The sequence below is a fragment of the Pangasianodon hypophthalmus genome, chromosome 27, assembly GCF_027358585.1.
Source record: "Pangasianodon hypophthalmus isolate fPanHyp1 chromosome 27, fPanHyp1.pri, whole genome shotgun sequence".
In the NCBI taxonomy this organism is placed as follows: Eukaryota; Metazoa; Chordata; class Actinopteri; order Siluriformes; family Pangasiidae; genus Pangasianodon; species Pangasianodon hypophthalmus.
Genome location: NC_069736.1, coordinates 3,425,001 through 3,438,121, shown reverse-complemented (window position 1 = coordinate 3,438,121; position 13,121 = coordinate 3,425,001). Strand labels below are relative to the sequence as shown.

Genomic DNA, 13,121 nt, shown 5'->3' with positions numbered 1-13,121 from the left:
CATTTCTATCATTATATCTTATATATCACTATTGTTTAATGCACTCCGAACTGCATTCAGCTGCTATTTCTACCTCCACTGTAATATACATTCCTGAAGTTTTGTCATATCAGATAGTTTTAGCAACTAAGGGATTATCTGGCAATATTTTATTTTTAAAGCACTGAGTCTGACTTCAGTCCTTGATACAGCAGGTCTGGAAATTACACTATAAGGCCAAAGGTTTGTAGACACCTGACCATCACACTCATATCTGCTCGTTAAACATCACATTCCAGATTCCAGTCTCCCTTTGCTGTTATATTAACCAGCACTCTTCTGTCTTTCTCTGTCAAATGGGACAATCCCAGTATTTCTACACCTCCTCCAAAAGTTGTAAAAGGTTCATTTTTCAACACCTTGTATTTTACTGGAAATTAAACGTTATTTAAAAAGGTTTTCTTTTTTATTATTATTCATGTACACCCAAATTTCACATTAGAAATAATACAATATAAATAATAATTTTCAGATAGTTTATTTCACAACTAGTTATAATCTGTGAATGCTGTTAATTTACTCCTGGTCTCAAAGACATTAAATCTTAGACATTAAATCTAAGAATAAAAAAAAAAAAAGAACTTGGTGAAATGAAAGCAGGACAGAATTATGATGCAAGCTAACAGCAGAAGTCCATACTGACACCAACTGGACTTTATACTGAAGTTGAATGCGAAGGCAAAATTATTCATTAAACCACCAAACATAGTTCAGTCCATTTTTATTTAAAAATAGAAATAGTATGGCTGGAACAAATGTTATCAGTGTGGTTAGAAATGCTGCACAGTGTCTGTTAATGTTGCTGAGCCTGTGTGTGTGTGTTCGCGTGTGTGTGTGTATGTGTATCTGTAAAGGGTGAGTGTATTCAGGACGTGGTCTGAAGTGCAGGATTCAGGTTGATGAGCATGTTACTGGCTTGCACGAGTTCAGATATGGAAACTCTTCCTCTCTGTTTGATGAACTGAGCCACGGCATTCATCTCCTCCGGAGTGATGAAGATAAACTTCCCCCTGTCGTCGATCACTCCTGCAGACGGCAGAGGACCATCAGCGCAATTAAACAGAACATCAGAAGGATGTTTATTTAGTCAGTCAGTGTCAATAAATAAAGTTTTATGTTATTTTCTTTACAGCTTTACATGGTTAAGGTTACAAACCTGTTATTGAACCTTCTGCTATCAGGTCCTGCAGTCTGGCAATGGCATCCTACAACAAACAGAAAATCCACTTTAGATAGATAGATAGATAGATAGATAAATAGATATGGACATATGGGTATATGGGTAGAGAGTCAATATGACTATCTAGCTCAAAGGAAAATATAAACTGCCATTCTGGTAAGACTATATTGTGTTTGCTGTAAAAGAAAAGTGAATTTCCGATGAAAAACTCTCTGTTATATCCTTCACTGTGTGCTGCGAGTGACCTGTTGTTTGACATCTGAGTCATGAAGGCAAGTCAACAAGGGTGTGTTGCAGTCCTGTGCTTTTTCATATACATACCTGAGTGCGCATTTCAAAATGTGATGCCAAGTCCTCTAACAGCACCACTTTGGAGTCCTGCAAAAACACAGTAATTAAACACTTAAGAAACAGCGCAATAAGAAACAAGGTGATAAATAAAAATATGCTTAAATGAATGAGAAAACAGTTCTGTACCTTCACATACTGGATAAACTCTTGAAGCAGGTTGCGAGACTGAAAGAAAATAAAGAGCAAAAATGTAAAATCTTCGAAACTGAGATGATGATCTTCATAAAAGCAAAGTATTACGTTTTGTGTTGAAGCAGACTTAAAAATCATCACCTCCTGTTCGGTCAGCTCCTCTGTTTCTCCCTGCTCCTCGACGACGAAGGATGCTTTGAGTTTCTGATACTCCTCTTCCTCTTTCCTTTCCTGCTCCTCTTTAGCACGACGCTGCTCCTCCTCCTGACAGACCAAGAGATAAAAAAGGCACATGTTAGACTAACGAAAAAAAGAAACCTATTCTAGTGCAAGAGATAAATCTAGTTAAATGAATTATGTAGATTTACCCTTATGGAAATTATGATCGGTGAGAATGTGTATTAGTTCTATCAGATTAAAAAAAAAAAAAAAAAATCACGTTTAAAGATCACATGTAATCTAAGTCTCTCAAAACGTACGTTTAAGGCTACACGACTATTGCTGATGTACAAATAAAGCTCTGAATATATGCATGTCAATCATGCTGTACGTAATTCATTTATTAAATGATCTATCAGTTCTAATTGAATATAAGATATCAACAAAATTAAAATGACTAAGCAGTGCCTGTCCAAAAAAATGAAAGACATTAGCAGAATGAACACAATTTTTCTTTTTTTTCCTAAAAAGATATTACAGCAACATAAGTAGTTCATTTCCACCATGTTCTTTTTGTAAACTGGAAGAGGTTTTGCATTAAACGAAACAAAAAACAAACAAAAAAAACCCTCATTTAATAAGTGTTAAATGTAGACAGATATTAGCACCAATTGGAAACATGAAACTATACGATATTTACATTTATGGCATTTGGCAGACGCCCTTATCCAGAGCGACCTACGATTATCTCATTTATACAACTGAGCAGTTGGGGGTTAAGGGCCTTGCTCAGGGGCCCAGCAGTGGCAGCTTGGTAGTACTGGGATTTGAACTCTCAACCTTCTGATCAGAAGTCCAACATCTTAACCACTGAGCTACCACTTCCCATATATAGTTCACTTTCCCTGGTTATAAATGTGATTATTAGAGACTAACTAATATTCACATGTATTTGTATACGAAACTATTAACTTAAATAACATTTTATTTGAACTCTTAATGGAATTTGAACCCTGATATGCATAGGAAAGTGGAAACACACCCAAATAAAACAAAAAAAACAAAGGACTCGTAAACATAATGTCGTGTAGTGACACCCAGTGGCCACTCGGAGTAATCCAGCTTTGCTCTGACCTCTTTCTGTTCCTGCAGTCTCTCTTTCTCTTCTTCTTTCTTTCTCTCCTGCTCTCTCAGCTCCTGTATGCGCCTCCTCTCCTCTCGCTCTTCCATCTCCGCCTGCCATAGACACACACAAACACAGCATCATGTTAGAATAAAACACTCAGCACAGTGGGGCTTCTTTTAGACAGTAAAATAACACACGCATTGCGTTTTGTGTTTGTCTTTCATCAGCTGTTTGGGACACACAGACAGTTTGTGCTCATTTCCCAAAATCAAAGTGGAAAAGAATTTGATACACACTGAAAAAGCAAACATGAATCTGATGCATTTTGATCAAATTGCACTGACTCAGTAAAACCATTAGGCCTGTGAAATTAATTTTCAAGTAAAAGAGATGACGCAAAGAGTCAAGTATTAGAGCCGAGTCAAAGAGATGACTAAAAGAGTCAAGTATTATAGCTGAGTTGAAGAGATGACTCAAAGAACCAAGTATTAGAGCCAAGTTAAAGAGCTGAGTCGAACAGATGACACAAAGAGCCCACTAAAACAGCCAAGTACTAGAGCCGAGTTAAAAATCTGATTCAAAGAGCTGATTCAAAGAACCAGGTGTTAGAGCCGAGTCGTTCTGCAACAACACATCACTAGCCTGAATGGACTATAGCAACTGTTTGGCTTATGAATGATTCTGTTGTTTTTAAGTGTCACTAAAGTAAATTAGTCAATACTGATCAATTGCAGAATGGGATTGCACATGGAAACTGTCTGAAAGTAGCTGCTGTTGAAAGCACTATACAAATAAACAGTAATTTAACTGATGCTGTTTGTCACTCGCTAGTGCAAACACTGGGTAATGGAGAGATGTCCATGATCTCCCACCTCTCTCTGCGCTCTCCTGGCTTGCTTTTCCTCCAGCTTCCTCTGCTTCTTAGCACCCACTTTCCCTGTAGCCTGAGGTCTCTCTTCAGCCTGGGGTCTTTCATCCTCCTCATCCTCATCTAACTCCACAGCAACGTTTTCTACAATAACAACAACAAAAAAGACACAAAACACACTATTTAGTTTCGAAACTGTCCACGTAAAGGATTTCACTGAATGGAAATTGTTTGTACCAATCTCGGTGGCGTCTCGCTGTGCACGTCTCTGCGCCATCATCCTGTCAAGGCCTCTGCGACGGCGTGGCATTCCCGCTCCTCGATCCTCTGCCACACGGGGCGGTGCTGCAACCCGTGCGATGACATTCTGCCGGTCCTCACGGTCAGCTACTGAGAGACAAAGCAGAGGAATCGTTTACATTAATAAATAATCCAGTCCATCGTAATATTAAGAGTTTGAACAGTGTGTTCCCTTAAGTAAATGAATCTTTCACAGCTGGCAACATCTTCAAGATAAAGGAAATACACATTAAAGTCATGTTGCACTAGAAACTTTGATCATTTGACTCAGTTCACTAATAAGAGCCAACTCTTTCGACTCCCAAGTGGCTCATGACTACATGCAGCACTCCCTTCCCTGCCTCCCACACACACACACACGCTTCACAATAATCTCTGAATGCATTTTAATTAATTTACTCAAGAATAATAGCACTGCATACATCTACAAAATATAAAAACACTCAAACAGCTCGTGTATGCGAATCAGCTGTCAACGTTCACCCAAAAGAGCCGACTCAAAGAACCGACTCAGAGAGCCGACTCAGAGAGCATACTCACAGCGTCCCCTAGGAGAGCCGATTCAGTGAACCGACTCCTTCGCGAACGACACACCGCTATTATAGATTTCTTAGATATTGTAGATGACATGGACGTATATATTGCACATTGCTGCAAATAGTCCTGCTATTCTGGCGATAATATGTGAACAGACAGAATGTCGAAGTATTCCAACAACTCTGGAAACTCAAGTGAGCCAGCTAGTTAGCATTTAGCTTTGTGGGAATAACCTGTCAGGATTTCTTTAGCCAGGTTTACTCTCACCTTCCGCTGTGCGTCCATGGATTTTCACAGCGAATATTATCAGAACAATTAAAATCGCCGCTGCTACGAGATAAATAACGACATCCATTGTAGCTTAAACACAATTTAACCACATATCCACATTAGACAACAAAGCATAAGTGCCAATAGCTGACGTCGCTTATGCCTGTGTTGTTTCTGGTTTAGAGCGCCACCCAGCGGCCCGGAGGCGCCACTGCCTCACTGCCTCACTGCCTCTGTGCAGATGCAGTGCACCACATGAGGTGTTTATCGTCTTTCATTACATCTCCCACATCTGTACTAGGAATTTTTAAGAATATAATAGCCTAAAACAATTTTTTTAGTCATATATGAATAGTCTACAGACACATTCGACAGTGAAGTAAGAAACTAGAGAGAGAAAAAACCTTTTGTTTAAAAGTCTTATGAAAATAACTAGAGCTTTTATTTTCCTGTTTATTTTTCCATCTGTATTTTTATTTTATCAAGCTGCAAATCCAAATAATCTGTTTTCGGTCATTAAAAATTTTTAATAATTCTGGCAAATGCATTTTCAACATTATAGACTATTTTCTTACTTTTAGTGAGCATGCTACACTCATATATTAGCTCAGTAAATGTTTACAACTATATACAGTACTGTGCAAAACTCTTAAACACCCTATTTTCTTTAGTACGAACTTTGGTATAGATTTTTCTTTTATGACTTCTGCATTATTGAGTCAGTATAAAAACATATTAGATTCCAAATTAGTTTTCCAGCACAAAATGAAACGTTACAGAAAAATGTTTGTATGTCAGTAAAGAAAGCAGCAGATTCCATAAGAGACCCTTTTCAGATAAAAGCATAATGAAGGCTGCTGGGTTTCGCTGCAGAAATAAGAAGCGAGTCGACAGTCAAAGTCTCCAGAAGAACTGTGGCTGCTTCTGCAAGATGCTCAGTAACACTTACAGCTCATTTCCTTATAAAACTGCACACACTGCCCCTGAGACTACTCTTTTTTTATTTCAAGCAAAGGGTTATCACACTAAATATTGAATTTGTTTCATTTATTATGCCTCTTTATAGTAATTTTTTTAAATGTAGAAACATTTAATTTCATTATTTTTGAAGGCATCTTTTCTCTACAGCATTTCTTTGCATGTGCCTAAGACTTTTGCACAGTACTGTATATACTCTAAAAAAAAAGGATCTAGATAGACAGGCAGATACAAAAGTAAGAATAAAATTATGAAATAAGCTCAAATGACAAACAATATAAAGTGAGAAAATTTTTTAATGTTGTTAGCTCAGTAAAAAATCCTGGAAAATGTTGGTTTGGTGGAAGAAATTCAATGCTGTTATTGCTCTATAAACCCATCTATATATAGATCACCCACCTAATCTACTTCTGAACGCAGCACGGAATGGAAGAAAGTTTAATCAGATTTACTGATATTCTAAAAAAATATGCCCCAAAGGGCATCCTAATAATGACTTGAGCTATTATGGTATAAGTGAACACTCAAAATTAATAACACTTATGCTGTAAATGGTTATGTACCTGGAAAAGACAGTCACAAGCAAAGTAAGAACTGTGCATCTTTATTGATGAAGTGTGGCTCTTCTGAACATCAGGTCTGACTCGTACTGGTTGTGTGTGCTTGCAGTGATGGTTTATGTTGTAAATTCTTTCAGTGCCCAGGATTTTGTTGCGACCTCCTGCCGCAGTCTGGAATATTCTTCCGCCAGGACTTCAAACTCCCTGCCGTAGATCTCAAAGGACGCCAGTCTGGACTCCAGCGACTGTTTCTCCACCTGGCACGCCTTCAGCTCAGCAGCGAGCTTCTCCCTGAGACGAGAGGAAAAGAAATGAAGAAAAAAGACAAGCAAAGTGAAGTGGTAGTAAATAATAATTTAATAAAAGTTTAATTTATATTGGAAACAAACAAAGAAAGAGAAAAAGCAAGGTAAAAAAAAAAAGAAACAGAAAGCAAATGGAATATAAAACAGGAAGAACAAAGTAAGACAAAGTAAAAGAGGAAGAAAAAAAACAGTTAACTAAAATTAAAAGAAATAAATAGGTAAAGTAAAAAGCAAGTTGAAAGCAAAAGAAAAGGAAAGATAAAACAGAAAAGAAAATAGGGAGGAAAATAAAGAAAGGGCATCAACCTGGCAAAGAAAGAACGAAAGAAAAAGAAAAATAGAAAAAGATGAAAGAAACAAGTAAGAAAGTAAAAAGGAAAAACAGAAAGCAAATGGAAAGTAAGCTAAGTAAAAGCAAAGGAAAAAATTGAAAGTAAGAGAGACCAAATAGGGAGGGAAAGAAAAAAGGAAAAGAAAACAAGAAGAAAAAAAAAAAAAGATATGCAAGCGGCAAAGAAAGAAAGAATAAAGATCTGATTTATTCATGTAACATTTACACATGAGGTGCATCCTCGTGGTTTATGCTGAGAGAAAGATGGAGTGATGAACGTTACTTACGTGATTTTCTGATGCGCTGCTATCTTGTCTCGTGTGTAAGAGTCGAGCTGCACCTCAAGCATCTCTGCCCTGTAGATTTATAGTGACATTAGTGCCAGGATTAATGCATATATACAATAAACACACACACACACACACACACACACTCGGACTTAGGGGCAATTTAGAGTCACCAATCCATGTGCACGCATGTTCTGGGAGAGAACCAGAGCACCAGTAAGAAACTCATGCGGATACGGGACAAGCATGTGCAACTCCACACAGAAATATTACTGAAGAAGAATATTAAATAAGTAATATTCTTCTGAGGACTATAATCTCCATTAGCATTGTAGCTCCAGTGAAAAACTAAAGAAGTGAACATCAGACACTAAACGTGTCTCAGCAGATCAAGTACATTAAAGGAGGAAGGTACGTATAGGCTTTTAAAGGGAAAAAAAAAAAGAAAGGCAGAATTAGGAATACCTGATCTTTTGAATTCCAATCTCACATTTGGCCTCAAAGTATTCAATCTTCTTCCTGTCCAGTTCTTTCTGCACTTTGAGTCGAAGGTCGAGGACAAGAGTCTGCAGGAGCTGCATGCATTCCAGCAGTTCCTATCAGAACAAATAAACAATATAAACAAGATGTCAGTGTATTTTGGTCAGATTACACTGATTCTTTAAGTCCATTATATCTGTGTAATACAAATCAATTTTCAAAACTGTCATAGGATCTAACAATCTCTGAACTGTCATGTACCAATAAAACTTGACTCACAGAGGGCCGACTCACAGAGTAAATGAAATAGAACCAATTCAAAGACAGCTGAATCAGAGATCCGACTCAGATCTCCAAAACTCAGATATCCGACAAGCAGACTCAGAGATAACCAATTCAATGAACAGATAAAAAGCCTACTCATAATCATAGAGAGCCAATTCAGAGATAGCTGACTCTGAGATCTGAAAAGACAGCTCAGAGATAGCCAATTCAAAGGAGCTGACTAAAAGAGCCGACTCAGAAAGCCGTCTCAAAATGAGCAGAGACTCAGAGAGCCAACTCGGAGAGAGCCAATTCAAAGTGAGTCGACTCAGAGCTCAGGCGAGCCGACTCAGGAAAGAGCCGACTCACGAAAGAGCTCCACTCTCCACTGACTCACAGAGAGATAGGAGTGCGTTTGGCGCTGCAGCAGGGTGGCGTTCTCTTGGTTCTTCTCAGCCAGACTCTCTGCTCTGCTGCGCTCGCTCTCCAGCAGTCCTGGCAGCTTCGACAGTTTCACACACCTGAGACCCTCGCTTTCATTCTCTGAAACAGAAAACAGAAAACCAGTGTAACTTTCGTTATAATCATCACACATGCTGTACAATGCCAGAGCTCTGAGGGGAAGAAAAAAAAAGCATTTGGTTGTAATGTAAAAATGTACGACGTGTATTTTCTGGTCAGTTGTCAGCTGAGACGGCGTAAGCTGTTTACCCCACTCGGGCTGGTAGTAGGAGAGGAGGTTAAAGAGTTTCTTCTTCAGGTGCTTCTGCAGCTCTGTTGGTAGCCTCTGTTTCATTTGCCACACATCCTGGAGAGAAATGAATCAGAATTAACCTCTTACACATTTCTCATTGAAAATGGCTGAGTTAAAACATTTCAATCACACATTTTTTAAACTCACACATCACACATTCCTACATCACAACTTCATCTTACTCTGTTGTGTTTGTGTTTAAGTTCAGCGGTGAATATGTGTGATGGAGATCTACCTGCTGTGGAGGCAGCTGACTCAGCACTTTCTCAGCAGAGAGCCCCAGGATGCGGGGTTGATCCTGGCCGACGGTGCCGCTCGGGTCCAGCTGCTGGACAGACCGAGCCACCAGCAAACACCGCTCCAGAGTGACGTAGAACTGCAAAGACATGCACAATTGAATCAGTTTAAACACAAATGAAACTGTTTGATGACTATAGTTTTGTATCCATCTATCATCAGTGACAGGATTCACTAATAACAACACTGTCTTAAAAAGAAATCTTGAGGTTATTAAACAGGAGCTTTGTTTAGCATGTGTGTGTGTGTGTTTTTGTGTGTGTGTTTTATTAAAGCTCTAGTAGTGATGAATCAAGAAGGCCAGCATCACAACATGGCCTCGCAAAGTCTTAATAATTAGCTCAAGTCAAGAAACCCAACCACATCATCTTCACTTGTTTGTTTTCTTCTAAATTTTTTCTTCAGATCAGGAATAATATCAGTAACTAATATTTTAATCACATTTCACAATATTTTCACAATATCTCAATGCATGTCAAAATACATACAAACAGGTGACAATTTAAAGGGGGAAAAAAATGGTGGCTGTTATGACATTATAATGGGGGCATTTACTTTTGCTCACGTGGTGTGACTCCACCCATCTCCTTAGAGTGAAACATCACTGCAAATCACTCAAAAGTTCTTCTGCCTGGTCACCTTTATCCTATGAGGAAATATTTCTATCTTGGTGGGCGTGGTCTCTTCCAGGATGACTCCGCCCCATCCACAGAGCACGAGGGCTCGCTAAATGATTTGAGTGATTTTGTAATGATCTGTTAGACAGCGATCTCCATCACCATCATCAAAACACCAACTGAAGGAACATGTTTTGGAAGAACTAGGTAGCCCGACACCGCAATAAGACTCTTTATGTCTTTTTGTCATCTGTCAGTACATGTTATTAACCCAACTATAACTATTAGACCTAATATGTCATGTCACAGCGACTAATAAAAATTGTAAGCGTTGTCGATAATAACGGAACGGAATGGTTATAGTCTCCACACTGCACACGTCCTACCGTGTCCTCAGCTGGTGCTGCAGTGGAGTGGTGCTGCCTGAAGCGATGTTCCTGCACCATCTCTTGCAGGATTCTGTGCATGCTTTCCAAACGGAGCCATCCCAACTTCTGTGACCGGAGCTCCTTCTCTGCCTGTACAGGAAATAATTTCGCTATACATCACAAATTCTCAGCCACAAATAGACCTGTCTCGTAGTTGTGACTCAGTGTCATTCATCATGTAACATCCAACATGCTTACATGTAAAGATTTTCATCTGAATGAATTCCTGCTGACTGAGGAAAAATGAACTATTTATATAAACTATAACCTCAGCAATCCTATTAAAAAATCTATACTTACACACACCTATTCCAAACCAAATCTTTCCATCCTTTATTTCTTCCTCATGCCATCTCATTGCTTCTGGCTTGTTCATTAGGGAGCTGAGTTTACATCTGGATTTCGATAAAGCTGCTGTGTGAAAATGTCTATTTTTAAAAGTGCTCTACAAATAAAATGTGACTGAACTTGAAAAATATTCAAGTGTGGACTCATTTTAACTTTCATTCAAGTATAATTTTACTCGCTATCTTTAATGTTACCTAGGTTTGACACAATATCCTGTATAGTTTTATTATACCCATTATATTTTCCCTGTTTTCCATCCAAGTTTTCGTTATCTAAGTAAACAACAGGACTTGTGTAATCCAGACTACCTTTTCCAGCTCTTTTCTCAAGGGTAATGTCAGTCCGGTGCGATCCACATGCTGAGACAGCGTGGCCAGGAGCTTGCAGAACAGAGGGTTCTGGATCAGATCATCCTCGGTCAGATGGCACAGCGGGAACGCAGACAAAACTGAAGGAAAAATGATAAGGAGAGTGAGAGAGATATGAGGAATGACACAACTTACAGTTTCCATAAAGACCACATACAAATACATCAGTAAATGACGATATACACTATATGGCCAAAAGTATGTGGACACCTGACCATCACACCCATATGTACATGCTGAAGATCCCACTCGAGATTTAATCGCCTCTTTGCTGTTATAAGAGCCTCCACTCTTCTGGGAAAGCTTTCCACTAGATTTTAGAGCAGTTTTGGAGGATCCTATATAATTGTGTGCTTCCAACTTTGTGGCAACAGTTTGGGGAAAAACTACATATGGGTGTGATGGTCAGATATCCACAAACCTTTGACCATATAATGCATAAACAAACATGAACAGTTTATTGAAATTACACATAAACTCCTGAAGAGAGATGTGTACCTTGCTGATGCAGACTGTCTCCTTTACCCACTGATGAATCTGGACACGACAACATCACAACCTGTACAACAGAAGACGTCAAAAAATAACCAAAACGAATAATACAGAGTTAACTAAATCATTTGGTGCAAACAGAAGAGGCTGTCCTGTCTAGCCTGGACCCTAGCTAACTAGCTAATCCATTCCAAGAGAAACCCGGTAAGCTGACTAGCTAGAAACTTCAGTCCCTTCCGCAAAATCCTCTTCGTTTCACTATTATTTGTCAAAAAAAAAAATTCAAAAAGTCTTCCCAGATTGTTTAGATAACTTACAACTATGTGTTGCTTTAGCTACGCCTTCTTTTAATCGTATTTACCGCCAGCATAAGCAACTTCCGCCCCCGAGAAATACGCCCTCTAGCGGTCGTCTCCGCCTCCTCCTTCTTCTTCTCCGCCTCCTCCTCCTCCTCCTCCTCCTTCTTCTTCTTCTTCTTCTTCTTGAGTTAAAATGGTTAACCTCTAACGTTAGGTTGTATTACCACCACCTCCTGGACTGGAGTATAGAGTTCCTGTTTTTCTTGTTTATTTTATTTTATTTTATTTTTAGAAATCGTTATTTCTGTTATACACTATTGGCAAAAATCTTCTCTGACTCACTTCCAGTAACCACTTTATCCTCAGCAGGGTCATTGTGCATCCAGAGTATATCCCGGGAACACTGGGCGTGAGGTGGGAATACACCCTGGATGGGATGCCCGCCCGTCACAGGGCACCACACACACACAAACACACACACTCTCTCTCACACTCATTCACGCACCCATCCACACCTAGGGGTTAATTTACTTTAATCAGTTCACCTACTGGCATGTTTTTGGGAGGTGGGAGGAAACCGGAGAACCCAGAGGAAACCCACAGGGAGAACATGCCTAGAGACTTCACACAGACAATAACCTGAGCTCAGGATCGAGGGACTGTAGAGGTGTGCCACCACGCCACCTGCAAACACTTTCTTCTTTGTTTAAAATATATTGTTTCACATATTCCTCTGGGAAGAATCCCATCAGAGACATCCAGATCCAGAGTAATGCATATGTATTTGTCAAACTGTTCCACATATTTGCCATTTATAGGTTGTAAATCAGAACAGCTGCTAATCCTTTTGTCCTCCTGTTTGCACAAATGTCAAATTGTTTGTTGTCTTATATGCTTTTTTTAATGGCATAAAAATTATACACTGTACGGCCAAAAGATTGTGCTCCCCCGGCCATCACACCCATATGCAGTTCTTCCCCAAACTGTTGCCTCAAAGTCGGACACACGATTGTACAGAATGTCCTTGTAAACTGCAGCATTATAATTTCTCCTCAGTGGAGCTGAGAGGCTGAAACCTGTTCCAGGATGACAATGCCCCCGTGCACAAAGCCAGAACCTGAACACATGGTGTGCTGATGTCGGTGTAGAAGAGCATCAGCGGCCTGCACAGAGAGTGAAAAGTCTGGTTTTAAAGGAAGAGTGAATGATCTGGGGTTTAATAGTTGCTTTTGGGATGGAAGTTTGGGGTTTGTACAGATGACTGAGGTGTGTTTTAGGTTTTGAGAAAAGTTCAGTGTTCAGTGATGTTCATTGAAGTGTGTTTGTGTTTGGCAGTAACTGTAATCAACAT

At 39.3% G+C, this 13,121-nt stretch overlaps 2 protein-coding genes across 4 annotated transcripts; both read right to left on the bottom strand.

Moving 5' to 3' along the window:
- Positions 1–743: 743 nt before the first annotated feature.
- On the bottom strand, positions 744–5,149 carry ddrgk1 (DDRGK domain containing 1). Of its 2 annotated transcripts, none has more exons than XM_026922489.3 (9): positions 4,960–5,149; positions 4,093–4,245; positions 3,860–3,999; positions 2,996–3,097; positions 1,844–1,966; positions 1,697–1,735; positions 1,541–1,597; positions 1,196–1,244; positions 744–1,065 (listed from the first exon to the last, which is right to left on the bottom strand). In XM_026922489.3, exons 1-9 carry the CDS (start codon positions 5,045–5,047, stop codon positions 905–907), a joined length of 912 nt encoding a protein of 303 aa, XP_026778290.1. In that variant the 5' UTR covers positions 5,048–5,149; the 3' UTR covers positions 744–904. The 2 variants fall into 2 exon arrangements, with proteins under 2 accessions (XP_026778290.1, XP_026778291.1); XM_026922490.3 differs by having other exon boundaries at positions 4,093–4,242.
- A 1,069-nt stretch (positions 5,150–6,218) lies between these two features.
- haus4 (HAUS augmin-like complex, subunit 4) lies at positions 6,219–11,918 on the bottom strand. 2 transcript variants are annotated; one of them, XM_026922316.3, is made up of 10 exons: positions 11,833–11,918; positions 11,478–11,538; positions 10,920–11,059; positions 10,222–10,353; positions 9,157–9,297; positions 8,879–8,975; positions 8,565–8,710; positions 7,889–8,019; positions 7,424–7,492; positions 6,219–6,791 (listed from the first exon to the last, which is right to left on the bottom strand). In XM_026922316.3, the coding sequence occupies exons 1-10, from the start codon at positions 11,839–11,841 to the stop codon at positions 6,617–6,619; spliced, it is 1,101 nt and encodes a 366-aa protein (XP_026778117.1). In that variant the 5' UTR covers positions 11,842–11,918; the 3' UTR covers positions 6,219–6,616. The 2 variants fall into 2 exon arrangements, with proteins under 2 accessions (XP_026778117.1, XP_026778118.1); XM_026922317.3 differs by having other exon boundaries at positions 11,789–11,907.
- Positions 11,919–13,121: the final 1,203 nt, after the last annotated feature.